General features: G+C 34.6%; 1 protein-coding gene across 1 annotated transcript; it reads left to right on the top strand.

The window, feature by feature from the left end:
• On the top strand, nucleotides 1-27499 carry LOC117032495 (cytochrome c oxidase subunit NDUFA4-like). Its single transcript, XM_033124069.1, has 2 exons — nucleotides 1-5; nucleotides 27157-27499. The coding sequence occupies exons 1-2, from the start codon at nucleotides 1-3 to the stop codon at nucleotides 27497-27499; spliced, it is 348 nt and encodes a 115-aa protein (XP_032979960.1).

Below are 27499 nucleotides of genomic sequence, written 5' to 3'. Positions count from 1 at the left end.
ATGAGGTGAGCCTCTGAAAATCTCCCCTGTAATGTATAACAGATTGAAAAACTATAACTCCACAAAGAACTCCCTGCACGGCAGACAGGCAAGACGAAGAGTCTCACTACTGAATTCACCTAAAGGAGTAAAGAGAACTGCTGAAACGCACGGGCTCTGAATCTGGTGCAGGAAGAGCTTTGGAACTTCAAAAGCTCTCCACATCCCCACAGGGACTCGGTGCCCTATGATCCAGGCGAACTGTTAACAGAGGAGAAGCCCGCCTTCCAGGGAATCTCCCCATTGTGTAAGAAGCTGGAATAGTGCAGAGAAAACATAACACTACAATGTGAGAGAGAAAAAAGGCTGCAGTCGGAGAGAAAATAAAACATTCTACAAACACGTACTGGAGATGTGATGTGAATTAGAACTCAAATGCCTCTTATTCCCTTTGTAAAACTCTGCTATCTTGTTCCAAGGCATTTGTTCTGTCTTCTGCTGGGCATCTGGCCTGGCACGAGGCTGAACTTTTGCAGTGTGGCTCGACAAGATCTCTTTGAACTCTTGTTAAATATTAAGATTTCCCAAACACTGACAACTCAGACACCATGCCCATGTACATGATTCCTCACTGTCTAGCTGTCTACTTTTCAGGCTACTTCTGCTATTTCATTTTTTTGCAAAATTTATGTCATTTACAATGTCATCTGTAAATGGAGAAATCTAAATGTACATCCACAGACAGAAATAGGGAAGCTATTTTGATGAAATAGGCACTTTTTTTTACAACCAGTTTATTAAGATAGAATTGATACTCTCTATAGCTTTTTGTTATTTTCCAAGTTCTCAAAATTTTTATTTTTACAATTTTTTTCCAGTGTCCTCATTGCTTTCATAGATGAGATTTTTGCAGCTCCTTACTTTGCCATTCCAGAAGTCTTGATTCTGAAATGGACAAGTTTAAGTATTTTTTCCTATCTGTTTTTCCTTATTAGATGAAACAAAAGCATTCCTCATTCCAAAGAGCTAACCACAGACCCAACTTTTTAATGACTAAGCAATAAAATACTTAACCGTTCTAAGATTCAGCCCTAGAAATAATAGCACAAAATGTTGATAATGGTATAATTATACTACAACTATTTTTTTAGTCAATAATTATACTACAACTATTTGGTTAGTCAAATATCCTGTCAAATAAGAAATAATAATATAAAATGCCAAACAATGAAAAACTGAAAATCTCTTTGTATAGTTGATCCTTTTGTGCTTAGGTTTACAAAATAGCTAAACTATGCAATGTGCACATAAAGTAAAATTTCTAATCACCTCATAATCTCATCCTGATGTTCTGTGTAGACAGAAAGCGTTCTAAGAAGACTGCCTTCTTTAAATTATTGAGACAGACAACATATCTTATCATGACCAACAGAATGAAAACTGAAAACTCACAAACCTAACCAAAATCTATAAAAGTTTTACTTTCATGCCCTCTGTGTAAATACTCTCAAGTTAAAGTAATTAAAATCATATTTTCCAAAATTAAATTTTTAAAATCTAGCTGAGTTCACAAAAGATAGTAGGATAAAAATGGAAAAGTTTCTTAATTGTTTCTTTCCAGTATCAGCAGCCCCAAGACATCAAGGTCATGATATAATCAATAAAATTGTCACACCCTAAATTCTAACATAAGACTGGGTAGTATTAAATCTCCTGATGCAGAAACTCTGTAATGTATTCAACAGATTTTATTTTTCGCCTGAAATATATTGCTTTTTGCTTGACTAAAAAAAAAAAAAAAAAAAAAAACACACACACACACACACACATATATATGAATGTAACTTAGCTATTGATACACAATGTAGTCCCCCTAGTCAAAGAACCTAAGAAAATCAATAAATATAACTTGACCCCAGAATTCTAATTTGTAAACACTTTGTAAGGGTTATTTCTCATTTTTAGTAACACAGAAATGTAAAGCTAAAATAATGGAAACAAAATTGCTTTAATGATAATAAAATATTTGTAACTTAAAAAAATATTTATTTTTACTACAGAAGCAACATTTAAATAATTTAACTGCTGTGAGCAAAATTAAAATGGGGCTGTAATTATTCAGATTTTCAGCATCCTTTCCTTTATGAAAAGAAAGAATTGCTGCTGCTTTCCCCATCACAGATATTTTTACACTGCCAAATCAAAAGATTAAAAATATGTGCCAGCTGCAGGAAGAGTGAACCTGCAGCAAATTAATGACATACTGGTGACACCTTTTCCAATCACTCTTTCTTATTAATGTGGTATCTTGCAAATATGTAATTCATTAACTCTATAACTATATACATGAGGGATACATCAGTCTTAGGTGAAAGCTAGAAAAAAGTTAATATATTTTCAATTTTGAAACCCTTTATCATTGACTTTTTAAGAAGCACTAAAAATAACTTTCTTAAGTCAAAACAACAAAAATAAGGCCCCAAAGTTATCAGAGTGGTTCCTGCTCTTCACTAGACACCCCCTTTTCCAATAATCTGGGAACCCCTGAGTATTAAGTCTAGCATCTAGATAGGAAAACAAAGATAATGACTTTAAATATCATTGTAATGCTTTTTCTAGGGTATTTATAGATGATGATTTTAGAATAAAGTAATTCTTCGAAGAATGAATCTTTCCACTATTCTCTATCACCACTCCTACCCCTCTCTTCACAAAAAAAAATTATTTTCTTAAAATGTATCTTCTACTAATGATGATTATCTTCTAGTTCCTACTCTCTTTCCTTCATCTATTCATTGTTTTTTTCTGTTCTTTGTTCCATACTAAATGTAGGCCCTCTCCCAAATCTTTGTCACATGCAAGTAACCTAGAATCACTATTATTTTAATAGCCACTGATTTCTATATTGTTTAACCGGATCTGTCTTAAATTTCAGTGGTATATTAAACCTTAGGAAGAAGGACAAGTATGTATATGTTGGTCCTTATATTCACCCTTTGATGGAATTACTCAGAGGATCCAGGAGAGCGAATCCTAATCAGGAAAAAATGTTTATTATCATTGTCTAGCTACATGGTGGTGGGATCCAGATGTCAATCATGCAAATAAGAAACATGTCAGGGATGAGATTGGAAGCTTTTGAATCTTAACACTCTTCTACCAACAATTCAAAATCTATAATTCCACTATGAGTACCCATGTCTTATCAATATTGGTTAAATAAAATTAATGATATAATAATCTATTCTCAGGAAGATAATGTTTTTTTTTTCCCTTTTACTTGATAAGTGCATCAAAATAAAAGTCGTAAAAACTAAGGCACTGATGGAAAAAATTAAAGAAGACACAAATAATGGAAAGATATTCCACGTTCATAGATTGGAAGAATGAATATTATTAAAATGTCCAAAATTACCGAAAACAATCTGCAGATTCAATGAAATCCCAAACAAAATTTCAATGCCATTTTTCACACTAATAGAACAAACAATCCTTAAATTGGAGAGGACAATCTCTTCAATATTGGTTTGGAAAATATTGGGAAAACTGAACAGTTACATGCAAAAGAATGAAACTGTACCACTATCCTAAACCATACACAAAAGTTAACTCAAAATGAATGAAAGGCTTGATGTAAGAACCGAAACCATAAAACTTCTAGAAGAAAACATAGCAGGTAAGCTCCTTGACATAGATTTGGTCGATTGTTTTTTGGACCTGACTCCAAAGGCAAGGGAAACAAAAGCAAAAATAAATGAATGGAAGTACATCAAACTAAAAAGCTTCTGCAAAGTGAAGGAAACCATTAAGGAAGTGAAAAGGCAACCTAGTAAATAGGAAAGACATTTGCAAATCATATATCTGATAAGGGGTTATTATTCAATAAATATAAAGAACTCCTACAACTCAATAACAGAAAAAGAAATCTGATTTAAAATTGGGCAGAGGATCTCAACAGACATTTTTCCAAATAAAAAATACAGATGGCCAACAGGCACATGAAAAGATGCTCAACCTCACTAATTATCAAATGCAAATCAAAACCACAATGAAATATCACTTCACACCTGTCAGAATGATTATTATCGAAAAAACAAGAAATAGCAATTGTTAGCAAGGATGTGAAGAAAAGGGAACAGTTATGTACTATTGGTGGGAATGTAAACTGCTGCAGCCACTATGGAGTTTCCTCAAAAAAATTAAAAATAGAACTACCATATGATCCACCAATTCTGCTTCTGAGTATTTATCCAAAGAAATGAAACAATAGTTCAAAAAGATACATATGCTCCTATGTTTATTGCAGCATTATTTAAAATAGCCAAGGTATGGAAACAACCAAAGTGTCCACCAATGAAGGAATGGATGAACAAGAATGGAATACTATTCAGACATAAAAAAAGAAGGAAATCTTGCCATTTGTGACAACATGGATGGATCTTGAGGGTATTATGATAAGTGAAATAAGTGAAACAGTAAAAGGCAAATATCATATGATTTCACTTATGTGTGGACTCAAAAAAAAAAAAAAAAGAACAAGTATAAAACAAAACAAGACTCCTAAAAAAACAAAACCAGACTCATAGAGACAGAACAGATTGCTGGTTAGCAGAGCAAAGGGAGGCTGGGGAGTATGTTAAATGGGCAAAGAGGATCAAAAGGTACAAACTTCTAGTTATAAAATAAATAAGTCAGAGGGATGTAATATACAACATGGGGATTATAGTCAATAATATTGTATTAATTCTGTATGGTAACAGATGGTAACTAGACTTATTGTGGTGATCATTTTGCAGTGTTTACAAATGTCGAATCATTATGTTGTACACCCAAAACTAATATAACATTGTATGTCAATAATAAAATTAACTAAAATAAGGCACAAAAAATTAAAAATAAAACCTATCATTGATTTTCTAAGTTCAGAGATTCATAGGATTGAACTCCAGGAATAATAATGGAGTTTAATTTGTCCTCCTGCAATTACCTTCTAGAAAATGATTCTAGGGAGCACTCTAATTGTTTCATATTGTCCCACTCTGATTGTTTCATATTGTCTGGGAAAGACTTTTCATATTGTTTCATATTGTCTGGGAAAGACTTTTCAGACACACACTGAATAAAAATCTGTATTCTATAAGATCTCAGCCAGCTCTCATCTTTGAGCATATTTAAATTAGTCAAATGCTTACCCTAAAAAGCACTGATGTGGGAGTACTCAACATCTAAGGCATTTTGGATAAGCACTAATCAGCTGCTAGCCTACTGCTACTAGTTAGCTGTTGGTTTTCATATGAGTTCAAACTTAAAATTTGTGGAAGTTTATATTTCAAAGTTCTGCAGATATTTAAAGTCTCAAACTCAACATTTTTAAACTCTTAGAGTGGGGAAAATAAAACAACAATTTTTTTAGTAGTTGTTCCTGAACAAATAAATTCATTGTGTTTATGAAGGGTAGTAGAGCTGTACAATGCAGGCAATTGCCAAACAATCAAAGTCCCTCCGTCCATAGTGCAAACTTTTCTGGGAAATAGAATGAGTACATTCAAGACTAAACTGTTCAAAAGAACAAAGGGTCATGATACAGGAATACACTTCACTGCATCAAGTATACATGTTTCACAAGAAAACTAATTCCTGCACTTCTTGTCCTCTTTTCCTTAATTAAAACACTTTGAGCTCTTATTATGAATAGAATACTATTCATTTTCTCTTTCTCAAGTGCAGAAGAAATCCTTCCACAAGTAATATATACCAATCAAGGGACACTCTTTTGAAGACTTGTTTTGATAGCTATTGTTTTCTATTTATTTCCTAAGTCAATCAATAGAGTCTAACCTATCTCTGCCTCAGTTTGACCTGTGGTTATATTATACTTTAGATGTACAAAGCTATAATAATACAACAATGACTTTATAAATTCTTGGATGCAGGGTCCGTATACCTTCTGCATTGTGTCTGGACATTCTCCAGGTAAGTGAATAACATTCACCAAGTACCTATGTGCTCTAAACTGTAAAATGATACTTAATGATTAATGCTTAAGTGCGTACTTCTGAATTTTCTAGGTAAAATAACATAGGATAAGTTCAGTTAATTTAAGACGTCAAATATCATCTCCATTTGAATCGAAGGGTAACATTATGTAGTGGCCATAGTAAACTGTCTGTCCTTGAATGTAATAGCTCTTATTAGTTTTGTGTCTTTGGCAAGTTTCTTAAATCTCTTCAAGTCTCAACATCTCAGTTTCCTCATTTGCAATGTAATGATAATAATAATAAATCGTTAATACATTAACCTGCTTAGAATTTTGCTGTAACATAGGAAGTGATTAATAAATACTAGCTATCATTAAGGTTATTCTCACTAGAAAACTCCATGAGGCATCATTGCACTTTGCTCATAGTAAGTAGCAAAAAAAAATTTTGTAACGAAAAATTTCAATCTTGTTTGGGAAGATGTGATTATCAGGTATATAATTCACAATTTATAATAGATGAAATAAACCAATTGCTCAGAAGAACAATTCATTTTGGTGGTAAGATCATACAGTAATTTCTTCTAGGAGTCCTGATAAAAAGGCCATTGTATGATAAAATAAACAGCACTCCTCACAACAACCATGTAATAAGCATAACGGCAATTTCAATTCTCAATATAGACTAATGTCATCATACCGGAGCCCAATTCGGAATGGTAATTCAGGACAAGCAATTTTGGAAAGGGGGTCTTGGGAGTTTGTAAACTTGGGAGCTTCACAGGTAAAATTTTAAACTGGCCTTCTGTAAACATAGGGCAAGGAGAGACCAAAGAAAAAGACGGGCCACTCCAGATTGGTTGGTGGCAGATTTAATAAGCAATACAAAGCTTGTCTTGTGCCGCTGCTAGAAGAGTAGATCTCAGCAAATGCCTGCCAGAATCTTAAAACTTTTATATTGAAGCCCTTAACTAGGTTCAATCGTGTATTCAATTCAGATGGTCTCAGTAACTCTGTACTATCTCATGGTTATGTCCTTCAAACAGCTCCTAAAGGCGGAATGGTCAGTAGAATATACAGTCTAAGGACAGAGAAGGGGTTGAGGAAGCTCAGATTGCCCTGCTCCAGCTCGCTGGTAAATCAATGGTAATATTCTCTCCAAGACCTCCTCCAAGAGGTGCTGATGAACTAGATGATCTGCTTTTTCTGTTTTAGCTTCTTCTAAGAATATGATCAACATCATTCTTAAAGGGAGATGAACTAAAAATTTGAGCAACCCTCCTTGAATAACTTTCCATCAAATAATGTTTTGAAAAATGAGTGAGAGAGCTTGAGATTGTATTCTAGCAAAAGAAGTCTTCAGTGCAACTAGTCCATGTTGCCATTTGAGCACGAACACTTCTTTATTAAAAAAGAAAAAAAAAAAAAAACAGAAGGTAAAATCATATTGTAGAAACCAAGGTGTATAGTAGAGACAGTTATCTAAATATAAGGCCATCCTGTCTTTGCTCTGTATTGATATTGCCAGGTATTTTCTACAGATAGGTATACTAAATACAGCCCAGAACACAGGCAAATTAGAGATCAAGTGTCCAACATTTTACTCCAAAAACAAAGAACTGCTTCTGGCAAAATAAACTCAATAGTGTATCCATAGAATGCCTACTGTTGAGCAACATAACTTCTAGATAGACTGCTTATGAAAGAACATCAAAGTAACCAAATGAGGTAAATTATTTTATGGCTTTATCTTTTATAAATGTCTGTCAAAGGTAATTGGCTCTGTTTTAGAATCAGTACTGTGTTTTTCTTGGAAAAACATTGGGGAGTAGAGTAAATTGTTTCTGAACAAATCAAATTCAAGCTGACAAAGTTATAATAGACACATTCAAAAAGTGATGTTAAATCATAAAAAACACATTTTTGAGAAAGAAAAGAAACATACTTTTTTACCCTTTTGAAAACTTAACTCTGCACCGGAAGACTGTTCCTACCAGTTGTCATTATTGCATTACCACTGAGATGCTGCTTTCCATGAACCACGAATGGTTCTGTAACCATAATTTTGGCCCACTTATTACTAACTGATTGTCACACAGGTAGAAGTTTCAAAAACAATATGTATATATTTTCCAGATGGGTGTTTCCTTGAGGTGATAAAGAGTGTAACAGGAGTAAAAGTTGTCTCTGAAGTCTGCCTGATCCTTGGGTAAATATCCTGAATATTCAAGATCAGACCAGTGCCAAGCAAGCAATACAGTTTGTTTGGGATAGCCAACCAATTGCTCTATACTTTACTTGGAATAGGGGTTTCCTTTTTGAAATGAAATAACCATACTCTTATATGGTCAATCGGGCCATGTCTGTTAAATTAATAAATATAAAATAATTAATGATAATCTATAAGTTTCTTTAGCAGCCTCGGACAGGGGGAGAAAGGAGGGAGGAAATCCTTCCTGGATGCGTTATTAAGACAAATATTTTATGATCATAATGAGGAGGACCATTAACGGAATCCACTGGAAAATTACACAGAATTTACAAAATTTAGGACCCCTTTATCTGCTTTTGTAGAACGAGAAAGAATGAGTCTCCAAGATATAATTAGAAACATAGAATTCCACATTCTCAACCCCTATGTTTTCCTTAATACCAGATTTAAAACCTTTAATCACATTATTCAATATGGTGTGTACTAGCTAATTTTTTTTTGATATATGCAAGAAGCATTAACTGTTATAGGGTCTCGTATTTTAAAATCTTATTTTTTCCATGATGTTTCACTAACCTCACTAAAATATTTGGGCCTTCTGGTGGTCCTTGTAAAACCAAGTAGCCAATGGAGTGTTGAAGGGAGACGGTATCTTGTTCATTGTTTCATCTCCAGAACATTTGGGTAGCAACAGTCTCTATCTATTGTTTTGGAACCATGAGCTAGTATGCTGGGGCTGATACTTGTTCTGACATTTTGGAATTTAGAATTATTTTAGTTTATCTGACAGTCAAGAGAAAAGAAATTTTATCCTCAAGACACCCACATGGAGTTTTACATGATCCTCTGCCAAAAAGCAGTCATGAACAGAGATTGAATACCAACTCATTTTCATCATTTTTCCCTAGCTTCTCTAGTTCATTCAATTTGTTCCAATAATACTCTGACATAAAAATTATCAGACTCAAAACAAGGGAAAAATAATCTTTTCTTTTTTAACTCAATCTGAAACATGCATTTTAAAAGTGGTATGGAGCAATAATGCATAGAATGGTTAACACTATGTAATCTATAATGTTATCTCTCTAAGTCAATACATAGATAACATTTCCCTTACATCTATCCTATGTAATATTGTACACCACCACCAAATACTAATAAAAAATGAACTTGCTGAGAAGTTTCCTATTAAGAAGAAGATATGTATTTCTCTGAATGCATGCCTTGCAGTGAAGCAATACTTTCATTCCTGCCCAAAGCAGAGCACTTTCAAACCTGACACCAATCTTGGTACTCAGAAACCTATAAATGATTATCTCAGCCATGGGCTGCATAAAATAAATTAAGTTTTAAAGATCATAAAAATAAAACCATGTGTCTAAACATATGGCATGCTCATTGGCAGTGTGAATGCTCATCATAAGAGAAATCTCATCTAGTTTGTCAGGAAACGGAATCAAATATTTCCTCTCATGCAAGCTAGAGAGCTCAATAGCAGTCTCCCTGAGGTTTATGGTGAATATACCCGTTGAAATACTTACTATCACTGACAGCACAGAGGTAAAAACCTAAACCATAAATGTGCAAAATAAAAATTCTAAAATCAATATTTAGAGGAAATGCAAACCTCAAATGGATGTTCTTACCCTACCAGGAAAAAAAAAATTGAACAATACTGGTTATTAGTAAGTTGGATGAAGACTAGAATAAAAATGGTGCCAGGCATTTAGCCACAAAGCATCTGTACATCTTTATATTAATGTTCCTTAAAAGTTTTAAAACCATCTGGTTCCACAGCTAAGTCAACACAGGAGGAAAGAAACTTGGAGTTCCACCTGTCATTTCTTAAATGTGTTGACCCTAAAAGTGTTACACAATATTTTTCACTTATATATCATTAGCCAGATCAAATCAAATGTGATTACTATTTTCCCAGGTGCATGGAAATAGAGCAAAACTGGATATTGGCATAAGACTCAATGATGTTATGACTAGATAGCACTTTGAGGCTGTGAAACTAGATAAATTCATTTTCTGCCCCAACAGTACCTAGCTACACCCTTGATTTACATGAAAGTAGAGTGGCTTCTTTGCAAAAGTATTTAAACTATGTCCACAATTGTATGTGGACCCAATGGACTTAAAGTAAATTGTGTATGTTGAAAAGAACTCAAACTGTGTAAGGAAAAATGAAAGGGAAGAAAGCATCTGGCATTTTTGAGTCAGTCTCAACAGTCAGGGCTAAGGATTTTAAGCAAAGGATAACTCCACAAATGGTTTAGTGATCATTCCATAACGAGCATGATATTTTTTTCTGTAAGAAAAATGCTTCTTTAAAAAAGAAAGTTTCTAGGGTATCATAAATTTCCACGGAGTCAAATGTCAGTGTTTCACATTTCTATATCAATAAGAATATTGCCTTATATAATTTCAGAGTAGTAGATGAGCATTTGCTCTTCCTTATCAATAATTCAATGGCAGTTGCTTATCACTACTGAGTCAGTATAATTTTAAATACATGAAAACGTGTAAAAATTGCCTTTGTCCCACATTTCTTCAAAAAAGAAACCCAGTTATATTTCTGTTTCTTTTTTCTTTTTATTTATTTATAACTCTTTTTTAAATTGCAAACTACCAGAATACAATCCTGAGAATAAAACAGAATATTATTTTTCTAAGTGTAAAGATTACAAGACATAGTCAAAAATGTATTTTCTCAAACTGATATAACGTTTAAGTTACAACTTTTTCTCTTAGAAAAAGAGATAAGATATATGTACCGCATGTTCATTGCAGCATCATTCATGGTGGCCAAGACGTGGAAACAACTGAAGTGTCCATCCACAGAAGATTGGTTAAAGAAGATGTGGTACATATATACGATGGAATATTACTCGACCATAAGAAAAGATGAAATACTGCCATTTGTGACAACCTGAATGGATCTTGAGATTATCATGCTAAGTGAAATAAGTCAGACCAAAAAAGTCAAGAACCATATAATTTCACTCATACGTGGGCTATAAAACTGAAAGCAACAAACAAACAAAAAACTCATATACACAGATTAGCAGTAATGAGAGGGAAAGGGGAGAGAGAAGGAGGGTGATCGAAGAAGGTAAATGGGGTCAAATATATGGTGATGGAAAGAGAACTGACTCTGGGAGGTGAACACAAAATGCAATATATAGATGATGTATTATAGAATTGTACACTTGAAACCTATATAATTTTACTGATCAATATCACCCCAATAAATTTAATAAAAATAAAAATAATAAAAGAGATAAAATAATCCTAAAAAAGGAAGTGAAAATAATCAAATATGTAAATAAATGATTTAATCCTCATAGTGAAATCTGTGTCTTGACTTTTCTAAAATATAATTTCATGGGAAAACAGCCCAAATTCTAACTTATTCCAGGCAATGGTAGCAGAATCTTTTAAATCAAAACACACACACAAAAAAATCTAGTCTCAAAAAATAAGGAGATTTATAACTCTTACTTTCTATTTCAAAAATCCGTGCTTTGCAATGACCTAAAGTTTCCAAATACCAAAGATGATATTAAGCTGAAATTTCACATGAGTAAATGTGTAAATAAATAAATAAATAAATAAAATGAAAATAAGTGCTAAATTTCTGCAAAGTATTGCAACCTTTATAGGATTGACTCTAAACTCTTTCTCCATAAAATTCAAGTGCTGCCATCAGAATTCAAATTATGTCTCCATGGAATCATAAATAGCATGATAAATACGCTAGTCAATTTGGGGTGTTTTTTTTTTGTTTTTTTTTCTCTTATAGACAATGTTTCGGAAAACAATTAGAAACTGAAGCTGAACAATAGTGTCTCAGAAAGAGAGGAACAGAGGGAGGAAGAAAGGAAAACTTCAATAACTAACAGTTCAGCACAATGATTTTCAAATGGCTTAATTTATAATTCATTCAAGATCATTTTGATTGACACACCATGCTGAAATGTGTTCTCTTTACAATAATGCTACATCTCAAAAATCTATATTACAGTCTTCAATATCATATCTTCTTAAAAATATGATGAAGTTTTATAATTAAATGGTACTTTTACAAAAAAGAGTTAAAGATTGAACAAAAAATTATATATGGGTTAAAATAAAGGAGTGATAGCTCCATTTGGTGACTATTCCTTATTATTCTTTCTTTCTTAGAACTGTAGTAAAGTTTCTTGTTATAGATCATTATAAAAAGTTATTTTCTCTGTGTTCTAACTGGAACAAATAGACTTAAATTAAAGCTCATGGGATTTAAGTTAGATATCTGGAAAGATCGGCTGACAGAGGGGTCTGTTAAGTTATGAATGTAAGCTTGGAAAATCTTTTTATCTGCTAGCCTTTAAAAGGAGTATGTAATGTTTGTTTCCAACTAAGTCTGCCTAAAGACAGAGAAGATAGACTAGCTGACATTTCTCAAAACCTTTCCTGCACTAATTTTTTTCTGATTTGGTGATTATGTAATTAGATCCTTTTCATAATATTTCCTTTATGGTTTTTTTCTGTATTCTTACCCATTCACCAGCATTCTTCACCATCCATGCAAGTTCATATATATATATATATATATATATATATATATATACACACATATATATATACATGTATATATATACATGTATATATATATATACACACATATATACACACATATATGTATATATACATATATATATAGCAAAAAAAGCTTCAGTTTAAAAAAAGGTAAAGAAATTCAATTATTTTAAATAAGTAAATTTATTCTATAGGGTTATATATATTTCCCAATAAGTAAAATTAATAAGACTTTCTGTGACTATCAATATTTAGGGATACATATGAATTCATACCTACCCTTTGTTAAAATAATTGAAAAGCCTCACTCATTTTCTATAACTCTGGGGTTTTTTTATTACCATTATTCTGCCTACTTGGCCATCCTATCCATAATTTTCAAATAATATATGTATGAATTGGGAGATTTACCTTTGCACTTCACAGTAGCTGATTTCCAGGGGCACCTGAGTGAATTTGTATACAAACAAAGTTGCTGCTTCTGTATTTCACTTGAGAAGCATGTTGGCAAATCTTTTATAACACTGAGTTGAGTTCGGCCTATTTAATTTGGTTTGGTCTCAGCTTTCATGAATTTTCTATTTGAGCCAGTGATTTTCAAAGCCCTTTTAGGATTTTTGTAACCTTCCATCAACCTTGGAAAGGAATTTTGTTTGCTAAATCCTATAAATTATTTTATTTTACACTCAGAGTGCTAAAAACTTTTACCAGGCAGTAAGATTAAAACTTACAGTCATTCAGCCTACATTTGATTTTAACAATTCAACTATTTTTTTGTATGTGATTGACTTAAATGTAAGCTATCATTCCAAGAGTTCTTGGGTGACCAATTGCAATGCAATTTGTGGTGGGAAGTTGTACTATTTCAAATAGCCTATGTAATCCTTTACTGTGATTAAATGCTTATTCCTGATCTAGGTAACTAAATCTATTCAAAAAAAAAATCTATCTGCAATCTAGAAGCTCATGATGAGTGTCTTTTTCTGTTTTTGAAATTTTATATAGCTGACGTATGTCATAAAGTCGATTCTTCCATCTCTTCTCTTCTAGTGAAATTATCATGCCCCCAGTTAATATTCCTTGCTTTCCCTCTCATAAGACCACAATGGCTCTTCTAATCTTTTTGTTTACAGTAGTTCCACCCTTATCCCAGTTTTACTTTCCTTGGTTTCAGTTACCCATGGTCAGCTGTGTTATGAAAATAATAAATAAAGAATTCCAGCATTAAATAATTCATAAGTTTTAAATGTACACCATTCTGAGTAGTGCGATGAAATCTCACACTGTCCAGCTCTCTCCCACCCAGAATGTGAATCATCACTTTATCCAATGTATCCAGGCTGTATAAACTACCCACCCATTAGGCACTTAGGTAGCCATCTCAGTTATCAGATCAACTGTCATAGTATTGCAGTGCTTGTGTTCAAGTAACCCTTCTTTTTCTTTATAATAGCCTCAAAGACATTCACATAACTTTATTACAGCATATTTTATAGTTATTCCCCTTTATTTATTATTAGTTATTGTTGTTAATCTCTTACTGTGTCTAATTTATAAATTAAATTTTATTATAGGTATGTATATATACAAAAAGTATATAGTATATAGGGTTTGGTACTATCTGCGGTTTCAGGCATTTACTGAGGGTCTTAGAATGCATCCCCCTGCAGATAAAGGGGGACTACTATGGTCCCCAGGCAAAAGGAGACAAGGACGAATGGCATATCCCTTTTTCCTCCCTCTGCAACCCTTTTCATCAAGCTCTACAACTCTTCAGCTTAGAATCTTAGTCCTGGGACCACACAGCTGTGATAAAAGGAGGGATAAATTGAGAGTTTAGAGAAGAAAGGGGAAAAGCCAAAGATACTAAATTTGCCTTAACATGCCTTTGTAGTTAGTGTCTTCTTTCACCAAATTTTCAATTAGTATTTCAACAAACAGCATAAGAGCACATAGAGGGAAAATGCAGATCTGAGCTTGATGCACAGCAAAAATAGGCAGTTGTGATGGTAATCGAGCAATTTGAGATTTGTCAATGAATAAGGGAACTGAAAAATCTGTATATACACAAGACCCTTCCAGGAGAGCATAGAGAGAGAGAAGAGTGGCTGGAGGAACAGCAGTATGAGTGGTAAATGGAAAGGAAGGAAGTGGTGTAAAGGAAGCCTAGGAGAGAAAAGATTGTAAAGAAGGCTTAGTCAATGAGTTCAAAGGCTTCAGGGAGCTCAACTAAAATAAGGCTGGAAAGTATCATTCTAGTTTGCCAGTTGGGAGCAATCTTAGTGAGAAGACTGGAAATAGAGAGTGTTAACCGTGAGGAATTGCATTAAGATAGTAATCCTCATATGAAATCAGCTAGGAAGAATTTTTCAAAATTTTCAAAATACCTCGTTCTCAAAGGAAATGTCAAAATGTAATATGGCAGAGAGAATGTGTGTTTTAAAGAAAGCTTTCTGTTCTAAAGTCTGTCTTCCTAACAAGATGAAAATTAATAGAAAGTAAAGGACTTGGGCCAGCAAGTGTATCTTATGTGCCAAGAACCATGACGTCATTAGAAAGAAAAGCAATAAAACCATAATGAAAGGGAAAAAGGAGATTTAGGAAGAGCTTGCTTTGTTGTTGTTCAGGATGAGAAAGATTGGAGAATGCTGCAGATCAAGAGCTAGTAAAAGAAGAGAAGCTAAAGAAAAATGATAGAGAAAAATTCTCGATGTCTTGCCATGTCCCTGAAGCAGTGAGAAGTGATAGGATCCAGAGTAAAAGCAGATGGGCAAGTAAAAATGTTTTCACACATGAGAAGACAGTTTAAGCAAGCAAATTTGCACAAAAACTGCTATACAGCTTCAATACATGCACACCTCAGAGCTATTGCTAGTTCAGTTCCAGACCAATGCAATAAAGAGAGTATCACAACAAAGTGAATTGTAATCTTTTTGCTGGTGGAGGGTCTTGCCTTCAGTGTGTAAAAAACACAACACCTGTGAAGTGCAGTAAAGCAAAAGGCAATAAAATGAGGTATGTCTGTTCTAATTTCCTCCACTTTGAGTCATATCTGTATTTGAAGAAGGAAAACAAAAGGATAGGCTGATGATAAGCTGATTATAGGCTGGTCTGCATAATGGATTTCTACCCATTGTTTCTCACTGGATTGCAGCATCTTAGGATCAGGGAAAGAGGCACTACTGGTTTCATTTGACATGATGCATAGAAGAAGCAGAGATGAAGTTCACAGCCTGGCTACCAATAACAAAATTAACAGGAGCAGTTCATATGCATAATCTAAGTATTTCATTAACTAAATGAAAGCGAAGCTATGAATTCCTGATGCAGCAGGCTTGGTGACAAGCATGGCTTCTGGAATGCCGCTTAGGGAGTGTACGCAGAAAGTGCTGACTGGTGTTTTATAACCAAAGAAAATATTTAGAGTAAATGTTTTTGTATTTTGTATGTTTGTAGTTGTCTGAGATATATCAGAAATCTTAAGGAAGAGGTAGAATGGCAAGTGTTGAAATTTAATGTTTTTCCCGTTAACACTAAATTTTTATTCTAGGGGGAAAACTCCCTCTAAATGATATTCCAAGATCTAGTATATCTTTAAATATGTGACTTTTGCCTATGAAGATATATGGCTTTGTGTCACGCGCAAGCCTACTCATGGGGAAAACTACTGATAGAATTATCAAGAATGTAAAAGTGCCCTCTAGAGGCAGGTCAAGCACCTTCTAGGTATATTATCCTTAAAATTCATACAGGTTGGGGTTATTGAGAAGAACACAACAAGGGGCTCCAGAAATGATATGTCATTTAACATATGTGTTTATTCAAAGTTCCCACACTGCAATCTAACAGACTACTTCAAGGGAGAGATGCTACTTCAGTTCTACTTATTTTAAAACATTAACTCATGTTTTCAGCCAAGTGGCAGCCCTGAATTGGCTTGTGATTACAGCATTCAACATTCTGTGTGCCATTTAAGTACCTTCAGCATCAATTTTGCAGCTGGCAAACTATTGCTATTTATGTTTTTACTGCATTTGAAATAATCTAGAAGTTATTTTACTTCCATTAGACATTAAGAAAAGAACCAAATGTAAAATCATTGCTTTGCCAATTTACTGTGAAACCCAAAGGAAATCTCTCAAATGTATCACTTACTGAATGTAGAAATGAAAAACAAAAGCAGTTCTTAGAACTAGTTAACATTTACTAGTTGTATATTACCAAAAGTATATTAAAGATTTTGAGACTTTTTGCATTTATAGTGCTATAAAAATAGCTGATCAAATATGTCATATATATATCAAGTATTATTAGTAATATTATATTCCCTTTAATCTTAACAACTCAGCAAGTTAAACATGATAGCTTTTTACACATAAAGAAACTTCATTAAGTTACATAACTAATTAGTAACTGCTAAAATTCTAATACAGATACTTCTGAATTCAAAGCCAATGCTCTTATATCCGCAAGTGAGTTATTTTAGGGATTCAGATATACATTTTTAAAACTTTTCAGCTAATACATATCTATTATATATACAAAGTAGAATTATAAGATTAGAGCTTGGATTCATTAAATTTCTGAATTTTCTTACCTACTAATGTGTGAGATATGACAAAGTACAACATGTGAAACTTCAGTGCTCTGATGATCCGTATAATCCTAAGCTTCTTAGGCCACTCACTGAAGCACAGCAAATCGCTTCTCATCCCTCCATCTCTCCTGAGTTTTGTTTTCCTCTTTCTGCTTGCGCCGAGCATTGTTGGAGGAATATTTAGAACCATAAAGATTTGACCCACTACACATTTATCCTATTAAGCATCATTGTGATCCTGAATGTTACTTGCCATCGTTTTATAACACCTTTAAAACATTTTCCAGGGCCCTCAAACACTTTAAGATTGACTTTTACTTGAAGCCTCCCATTCTGCACCTTTCCACTCTACATTGGCTCCTTCACTGATCATAAATTCTAAGCGCCAGCTTTTACCTTTTTCTTTTATCTTTGTCAGCAATTCAGTTTGTTCCTCTCCACTGAATTCTTCTGCCTCAGTTTACTCATAGCTGTAGGTATTCTGGTAAGCGAATAATGATCTAAAGATGTCCGCATCCTAATCCTAGTACCTGTGAGTGTTACCTTACATGACAAAAGGATGTGATTAAGTTAAGGACCCTGAGATAGGAAACGTATCCTGAATTTTCCAGATGATCCCAATGTGATCACATGGATCCTTAAAGATGGGAAATAAAAGCAGAGGAAGGTCAATGAGGAGATGACAACAGAAGTAAGGTCAGAGCAATGCCCTGTCAGAAGGACTTGACTTGCCTTTGCTAGCTTTTTTTTCAGTTTTCACACAAACTTCTTTTGTATTTCAATGTTGTTTATTGAGGAGTGAGAGACAACTGCCAGACATGCCAACAACACTTCACATTCAAGGGATAGAAGGTGAAACGCTTTTCACACTGAGTCACTGCATAATCCTTTTGGAGAAAAGCACTGAAAAGGACATTAAATATGACATCTTCATGCTTGTTTTTGTCTTCCAATTTTTGGATCTATTGGCAAACCAGTAGAGCCTTTGCTAGCTTTGAAGATGGTGGGAAGAGGCCAAAAGCAAAGGTGGCCCCTGGAAGCTAGAACAGGCAAGAAAATGGATCCTTCTCTGAGCCTATAAGAGGAAATGCAGCCCTGCTGCCACGTTGATTAGCCCCATAAGGCCCGTGGTAGAATTCTGACCTATAGAACTGCAAGTATTATTTTAAGTCACTAAGTTTGTGATAACTGTTACAGCAGCAATAGAAAACTAGTACAGACTTCATCTATCTTAGGAGAATATTTATGGATGCTTCCAACTCCTGTAGCTATTATCTTATTTCTGTAACTCCTACGTTTCAGAGCTCCCTATCTTCTTAATAACGTGCTCCCTATCTTCTTAATAACATGAACTTTTTATTCTCACCAATTAAAAAAAATTTTTTTCCCTCGTGGAGTCCCTTAAAAGGCAGTTTTTTACAAACCTGATGGATATTTCTCTCCTTACTTCTTTGACATCTTCACATTATTTGATCCTGTTGACTTCCTCTTACATCTAGAAATTTCTTTCCTTGGTTTTTCTGCTCTTTAACAGGCTCCTCGTTTTTCCCTAGCCTACTGAGGCAGAGACTATTTTGATTACTCAAGACAGTGTGGCCACCTTGGTATCCTCTGGGAAATACTGAGGCCAGTAGTCTCCTGTTTCTCCTTCCAAGCACTTCTTCACTCTTCAGCAGGGTGAGAAAGGCTCTTTACCTCACTCTGTCCCCAAGCGCTTTACTTTGCTGTCATCTAACCTCAGGTGCTTTGCATTTACTTTAAGATTTTGAAACTAGGGCACCTACAATGATGGAGAGTCTGAGAATTTAAAGGTAGTTTCCTAAATTAATTTTGCCTTCCTTCTAAGAGAGCTGAATCAACTAGATTATATCTGAGAAGAAAATTTTACTGATTTGGGTTTATCTTCTGTCTTATTAAACTACAATTGAAGACTGTAACAAGTAGAGGAATTTCAAACAGAAAGAGTTCTGGGTAATCTACAGACTAGATAATAATTCCTGAGTCTTTGAATTAGTCATTCAGTCATAGTGGATTTTGTTGGCAGTATATAGTCAGTAAGAAAATAATGTTTCTAAATAATACAAAGCAATTGGAAACATGCTAGTCATTTAATGCCAAGCAAAACAATAAGCATTGAAAATGTGTGACTACAGATACGTAAAATAATCCTAAAAGCACACAGAAAGATACTTAAAGAAAATTATCCCAAATGTTAGCAAGAGTTGTGTTCTAGTACTACAGTTTTCTTTAATATTTACATATTACGGTGGTATTTTTATTTTTAAGGAAAGATTGATTTTAAAACACAACCAAAATTCAAATGGAATCTCCTGTCTGGTAAATTGCTCTCAGCTGCATAACCATGGCCCTCCTCCATGGCCCCTGAAGCTTAACCTGTGTCACTCATTTTATTCCACTAGGTATGCTAAGAAGGAATTTTGAATAAACATCGTGGTTATCCCCATGCTATTAATCCTTTAAGAAGCAAGACACACGTTGAATTATTTTTTATCCCATCCAGACCAATCTTATGTGCTTTTTCAGATATGCTGTCAGCACTTTTACAAATAAATAGCCAATTGGGGTGGCCGGATGGCTCGGTTGGTTGGAGCGCAGGCTCTCGGTATTGGGGTTGCTGGTTCGGTTCCCACATGGGGTGATTCGTTGTGCCCCCTGAAGCTGGAGAGTGGAGGCGGCAACTGAACTTGGAGCTGGGAGGCGCCCTCTGCAGCTGGATTAGGGGGCAACGGCAGCTTGGAGCTGGTGGGCCTTGGGGAGGCATGCTGTTCCCCAATATTCCTCAATGGTATTAGAGGGGAAAAAAGATAATCATTAAAAATAAATAAATAAATAGCCAATTAATGAGATGTTTTAATGCTTAATGATTCAAACAATAAAATATCACCAACATGTAATAATTGAACAAAATTTGCCCTTTTCTCATTTGCAACCAGAAATGTATGCTGAAATATTCATCTTTTTAAAGATCAGTATTTAAATATTTAAAAAGTCACCAAATAATCTCTACACAAGTGAAAATAAGTTACAAGAATTACATGTAGAAGAAATTTTATCTTCTAGACAAAAAACCCACCATGACTACTGAAATAACATGATAAATATGGGCTAAATAGCAATGACAGATGCAGGCACTTTCTAAAATAATACAAAATGAGGATTTCAGGGAAGCATAATTTAATTTGCATCCCTAGGGTATATTTTCATTTTCTTGTCAAAGAATTTACATTCATAACCTGCCATGCACGATTTCAATAAAGAGAGGTTTGGGATGTTTTGTTTCTTTTTTTTTCCTTTTTTTTTTTTTTAACCAGGAAGCATAGAACAATAACTTCAGAATGCTGACCACAGTAAGCAAATCATTTGAAATGTTTCCCTTGTCATGTTAACCCAGTAAATAATCCAATTTGCAAATTCCAGAGGTTTTTTAGATTACAGTGGTACTAATGTTTTGGACCATAAGTCCCTGTTGGCTCACACCTTTTCAAATAAGTGTTACTGTAGTCGCTACCCTATTTCTCCCTTCCCACATAAACACTTGCACACATTGAAACAATGAGACTCCTGGTTTACCCATAATCTTTCTTAATCTTTTTTTCTTTTGTTCTGCTTCTGTTCTCTAGCTGAATGAGAAAAAGGGAGCTGTTTTACTGGGGATTTTTGTCTCCTTTTGCCTTTGAAAGGATTTTTTTTTCTTCTGTCTTCATTTTAGTATAGCTTTTTTTTATATAGAAACTGAATATTACTTATATTTCCTTTGAAATTGCCTTTTTAATTTATTACATTGAGGTGTGTTGATTTCCTTCTCAAGTATGCATGTAGCTAAACATAGTCTACAAATGTTCTGCTAAAAGACTAGCCTGCAGTACTGTCCAAACATGATCCTTCATCATTTATTTTAACTGGTGTTTTGACGTCTTCAGTTAAACCCTCCCAAGTAGAACACATTGTTCATAATCCTCTATAGCTATACTGTCCAATATCCTAGCCATTAGCCATGTGTGGCTGTTTACATTTAAATGTAAAGTAATTATATTTAAATAGAACTTATATTTTAGTTTCTCCACCATATTAGCCACAGTTCTAGAGCTTAATCTCATGTGGCTGGTGGCTGTCACATTGGACAGAACAGATATACAGAACATTTCCATCATCTCGTCAAGTTCTATTGCACGACACCACTTTAGATGAAGTTTTATAGGGTGAGAAGCTAGAAATCTAACCTGGCCTTCTTGAAGTGTAAGAAGCCAGAGTTTTGTTTGTTCCTTTACTTAAATTGGTGAATGCAAAATATACTAGGTAGAATGTGTTGATTATGTATGTGGATGGAAAATGAAACTAACCTCTTAGGATTTATTTACCTATAAGACAACAGCACACAAAAGGGAAAACAAAATATCTAAGCTATGACGTAGTTACATTCCCTGTTCCTGATTAAAACTCTGTCTGACTTTTGTAAATAATCCGTGGTACAAATGAGGTTCATTCAGTCCTAACTTTATCACATACCCACAACGTGCAAGTTGACAATTTGCACATTTTGTTGCTTGGGGAAAAAAATCAAGAAAACTCTCTCCCTTCTAAATAGGAAGATAATCATGTACTCAAATATGGTGTGAACAGGGGCATACCCAGGCTTTGTGGGGCCTTGAAACTTATGCAATTTTGAAATTACTGAAAAACACAAGAACCTCCCAATATTGCAAATATATAAAACTATGATTATGTGAACATATTGCCAAGGCTGCTCCCAGAGTTTTGGAAGAAGGTGTAAGTCAGGATTCCTGAAGTTTGAGCTTCATGAATTTACTGTAAAGCCACTTCTGAGTATGAAATAGAATGTAACAAAGGGCTGTGTGCAAACAGCAGGAGAGAATAACAATAACTGAAAGGACTAGAGATGGCATTTTCATAGAAAAAGAACTGAAAGGCAACACTTCATATTGTTAAAATGATAGTGTTTCCTCTTGGCATGAGGAATGTGTGAGGACAGAAAGGGCTGGTTCTGTAGTTGACTTTTTATTTTTCTATAACTTTTATAGTGAAAATATACTCTTGTGTACCTTGTGTGTTGTCAGCCCACTTTTCAACACACACACACACACACACACACACACACACACACACACACACACAACACAGAAAGATGATGCTTCAACCAGGCATTGAAGACTAGCTTCATAAGAAAAGATGGGAGAGTGTCTTAGTTCAGGTTGCTATAGCAAAATACCATAGACTAGGTGGCTTAATTAGCAGACATTTGTTTCTAATAATTCTGGAGGCTTAGAGGTCCAAGGTCAGGATACAGCATGGTGAGGTCCAGTGAGAGTCTTCTGTCTAGCTTGCAGGTAGGTAGCTGCCTTCTTGCTGTGTACTCACATGGTGGTGGGGGGGGGGCGGGGTTGGCCGGAGGAGGCAGAAAGATTGGTTCTCTTCTTATAAGGGCACTGGTTCTATCATGAGGATCCTATCCTTATGACTTCATCTAAATGTAATTATTAGCTCTCAAAGTCCCCTCTTCCTAATACTATCATATTAAAGGGTTAAGATTTCCGGGCCAGCCCGGTGGCTCAGGCGGTTAGAGCTCCATGCTCCTAACTCCGAAGGCTGCCAGTTCGATTCCCACATGGGCCAGTGGGCTCTCAACCACAAGGTTGCTGGTTCAACTCCTTGAGTCCCACAAGGGATGGTGGGCTCCGCCCTCTGCAACTAAGATTGAACATCTTAGTTCAGCTGCCGCTGAGCTCCCGGATGGCTCAGTCGGTTGGAGCGCGACCTCTCAACCACAAGGTTGCCGGTTCAACTCCCGCAAGGGATGGTGGGCTGTGCCCCTGCAACTAGAAAATGGCAACTAGAAAACGGCAACTGAACCTGGAGCTGAGCTGTGTACCCTCCACAACTAAGACTGAAAGGACAACAACTTGACTTGGAAAAAAGTCCTGGAAGTATACACTGTTCCCCAATAGAGTCCTGTTCCCCTTCCCCAATAAAATCTTTAAAAAAACGAAAAAAAAAATAAAGGGTTAAGATTCCAACATATGAATTCTCAGGGAACCCAAATATTCAGTCCATAACAGAGAGGGTCAATCCTGAAGAAAGGACTAGAATTTGCAAGGAATTTGCAAGGATATGAAATGAAAGGTGAAGAGAATGTTGGAGCATCTCTTATAAGGCAGGCTGTGTTCATGCCTCTGTGTTTCCATATCACAAAGTTCTCCACACAGTATAACATAAACCCCATCCACAATCTCATTTTAACATTTTAAAAAGAAAAGAAATGGTAAATGTATAAAATATATTTGAACTTAAAATATAATATTATAATTAACTCAGCTACATAAAATGAGAAAACAGGTCATTAAGCCAGAAACAAAGTAAACTATGTACTCTTAAAAATACGTTTTTCAGTCTCCATGTCAGGCTGGGCCCTTTTCAGGTGTTTGTGTTTCCTTTTTTGACATGAAGTAAAGAGATACAAAAAAAAAAAAAAATACTGCAAGTTTCAAAGTTTAGCTGAGTGGCTATTTTGGAAAAAGAGTATTACAACACTTTTCTCTGGGAATTTTTAAAAAATTTACAGGAATATATATATACACACACACACACACGTATATATATACATACACACACACATATATATACATATATATATATATATATATATATATATATCCTGTGAGTTTCATGTTTTTCTCTGGAGATGCTTGCTTTATAGTTTGATTAGTTCTGAAAGTCGAGAGTCTAAATAAGCATTATAAATCAAAACAAAGTATTCCAGCTTGCAGGTCTTCTAGAGAGTTCCTGCTGAAAAAGCCTAACAAAGAATAGCTCAGTGTGTCACTGTAACCATAGGAACTGCCTAGCAGAGTCTCTTAATTCAAGGTTTAAGTGAACAACTTCAATTGTTTTTCTTCTGGAACACTGATGTTTCTCAAGCAGGATCAAAATTTTGACTATTAAAAGTCACTCTACCAACATTTGTGAAGCACTTACTTTACACAAGACACTCTCCTACACTGAGAATACAAAAACAAAAAAAACCATAGTCCAGCTCTCTAAGAGCACTCCCAGTTGGAGAGCAGAGGCTGAACAGGCAATTACGGAATACAATGAGAAATTCTGTGATAGAGACTGGCACTCTCTCTTTCTAGGACAAGGTGTACTAGTGAGCTCCATGAGGCAATAAAATAAGTAAACCTGGGGCAAAGAAGTATTCATGGGAAAATTATAATTAATACATGATGCTGATGGTATTTTTCTTGAATATTAAGCCTGACTATCATAATTTTACATATTTATTGTATATCCATATTTTTGTAAGACATTGCTTTTAGTTCATAATTGAAATTAACTATTTGGACAAATTTCAGTATTTATTAAAAAACGTCACGTTTCCCTGAAAGCACCACTAACTCTAGCTGCTCCCACCAATTCTATTCAAATGTAGAATTGCAAAACATTTTTTCAGCTTGACAGATTTCCACAAAATTTATGTGTATTGCAAATGGCATATGTTTTGCTTTAGACTCAGCCCCTTCCCCTTCATCCATTGGAAAACCAACTCCACCAAAACAAATTATGATTTTTGTCATTTTATTAATAATATTTGTGGTAAATTAGAAGCATCACTTTTCATGGATCACAGTATTTCATTAGAAAAAAAAAAATTCCATGAGGTATGAATCTTCTCCCAAGACACTCATCTTGGGTACCAATCATGGTGTTTTCCCTTTCTTCTGACCCAGCAGGCAGCATACCACAGCCTAACCTTACTCTCTCTTTCTCCTGTTCCGTACGAAATATCTTCATCCTGACATGTAGGAAACCAGAATGCAGAATACTTATAAATCTTAAAGAGGGCTTCTCAAATATTATCTGCTAGGATAACTTCTTCCATATCATTATAGAAATATAAGGCCTAATTTAATTAAACTCCCTAAATACATAGGACTATATAATCTTAACTCTGACACTATATAACTCTAACATTATTAGAAGAAATAATAATAATAGCTAATATTTTATGAATATTTACTATATGCCAGACACTATTCTAAGTTTATATAAATAACGTTTATCTAAGTAGTTACTTACACAATTTACCCTTGAACAGCATGGAGGTTAGGGGTGCCAACACCCATGAAGTCAAAAATCCATGTATAACTACAGTCTGCCCTCTGCATCCATGGATTCCCAACTACAGTTTGAAAATATAGTTTTCTATAAGTAATGTCATTTAGTCCTCAATTAATTTTATGATCTACATACTATACCCACATTTCTAATAAATCCACATTGTATTATATCCACATTAAATAAATCAGAAAACTAAAGCACAGAGGCTAAGCAATTTGCCAAAGTCACTCAGCTAGATTGGTAGAGCTGAGACTTTAACCAGAGACTCAGGTTCCAAAGAACAATGAATCACTTTATCATAGTGCCTCAGCCGATAACTAAACACTTAGCTATATTCTAATTTAGTAGGGGATATTTACAGGCAATTACACAGATTCACAAGGCAAATGTTCAATATATAGCACTTCTGTGTAAGAAAAGGGGCTTCAAAGTGTAGCTCTGAATCTTTGCTCAGAAAAATTAGATGTTGAACTACATAAGTAGTCTGGGTAAATAAGAACCAGAAGAAAACATCCACAAGATTTCCTGCAATCTATAATACTTGTCATTAAAAGACACGCTCGTTTTCATTGTCCTTATGCCATTTAACTCATATGCGATAGCTTACAATTAAAGCAAGAATGGTGCTTTTAATTTTTTTTTCTCTTCCAAGATCTCACAAAATAATTTTTCACAAGTGAAAAAAATCTATAAATACAGTGAAAGGAAAGACAGATGAAGATAAAAGTGAAGTTATGGGAAAGGAAAGAAAGTAAACATAAGCATAGTTGGCATTTGTTCAACAATATTTTTAGATCATCACTCTCAAAAACCTTTATGATTTAGAGTTTAGAGGGACATGATTTTTCTAAGGTGCTTATATCTCCCACTTTTTCCTTTCAGAATGCCACTTGGTATAAATTACTATTCATAAGTTTTTTATAATGACATGAGCTGAAAAAATAAAACAGGATGAAATTAAGATTGAACAATTTTACTATTTAGGCCAAGAGTTAATAAGAGGTTCACCGAGGACAAAGGGAAATGTAATTGGATAAAGTGAGATTTTGAGAATTGTCCTGTATATTGCAATTATACTCGGTGCTTTTAAAAACACAATGGTAAATATACATAGCTTTTTTCCTTTTACAATGCATATTCATATACATTTTTGATGTGTTTCTCAGAAGAAACTTATAAAATATTCTTTGAGGACATCAAGGAATAACTGAATAAATGGAGAGCAACTCAGTGGGAAACATAAATATCACAAAGATGTATATTTCCCCAAAATTAATCTAAATATTAAGTGATACTGCAGACAACTTTCCAACAATGTTCCTTATGGACTGCACAATCTGATGTTCAGATACGTGTGGAAGAGTCATAGGTATTATATTGCCAAGGCAGATCAGAATATGAAAGAGAAGAAAACATCCCACCAGCTCTCAAGATTTTTATAAAATTATTGTGATTTGGAAGGAGGGAAAAGGTGATATTGATAAAAGAATACGTAAAGTTGGTGAGCTAGAACAAAGACCTGTACATTTATGGAAACATGTTATATAATTGAGATGATATTACACATCAGTGGGATTGATTCAAAAAATTATTTGGGGGCAGACACTACCTAGTCCAGGGCCTCGCAGTTTTGTTTTTCTGTGCTTCCAGACCTGAGCTCACTGCCACAACCACGCTGTGCCAAATCCTCGTTCAGGCCAGGAAGCATCCACGCTGGATCCCCCTGTTTGTATTTATTGGAGCTAGAGGTACTGGAGCAGCACTGTATGTCATGTGCCTAGCGTTGTTCAATCCAGATGTCTGTTGGGATAAAAAGAATAATCCAGAACCCTGGAACAAACTGGGTCCTAATGATCAACACAAGTTCTACTCAGTTAATATAGATTACAGCAAACTGAAAAAAGAACGTCCACACTTCTCAATGAAATGTTTCACTGTAAAGTTGCTTAGAATGGAGGTCTTCCAGAAGCCATCCACACAATTTTCCATTTAA

Source organism: Rhinolophus ferrumequinum, chromosome 2 (assembly GCF_004115265.2).
Source record: "Rhinolophus ferrumequinum isolate MPI-CBG mRhiFer1 chromosome 2, mRhiFer1_v1.p, whole genome shotgun sequence".
Classification (NCBI taxonomy): Eukaryota; Metazoa; Chordata; class Mammalia; order Chiroptera; family Rhinolophidae; genus Rhinolophus; species Rhinolophus ferrumequinum.
This window is presented reverse-complemented; position numbering and strand designations above follow the sequence as displayed.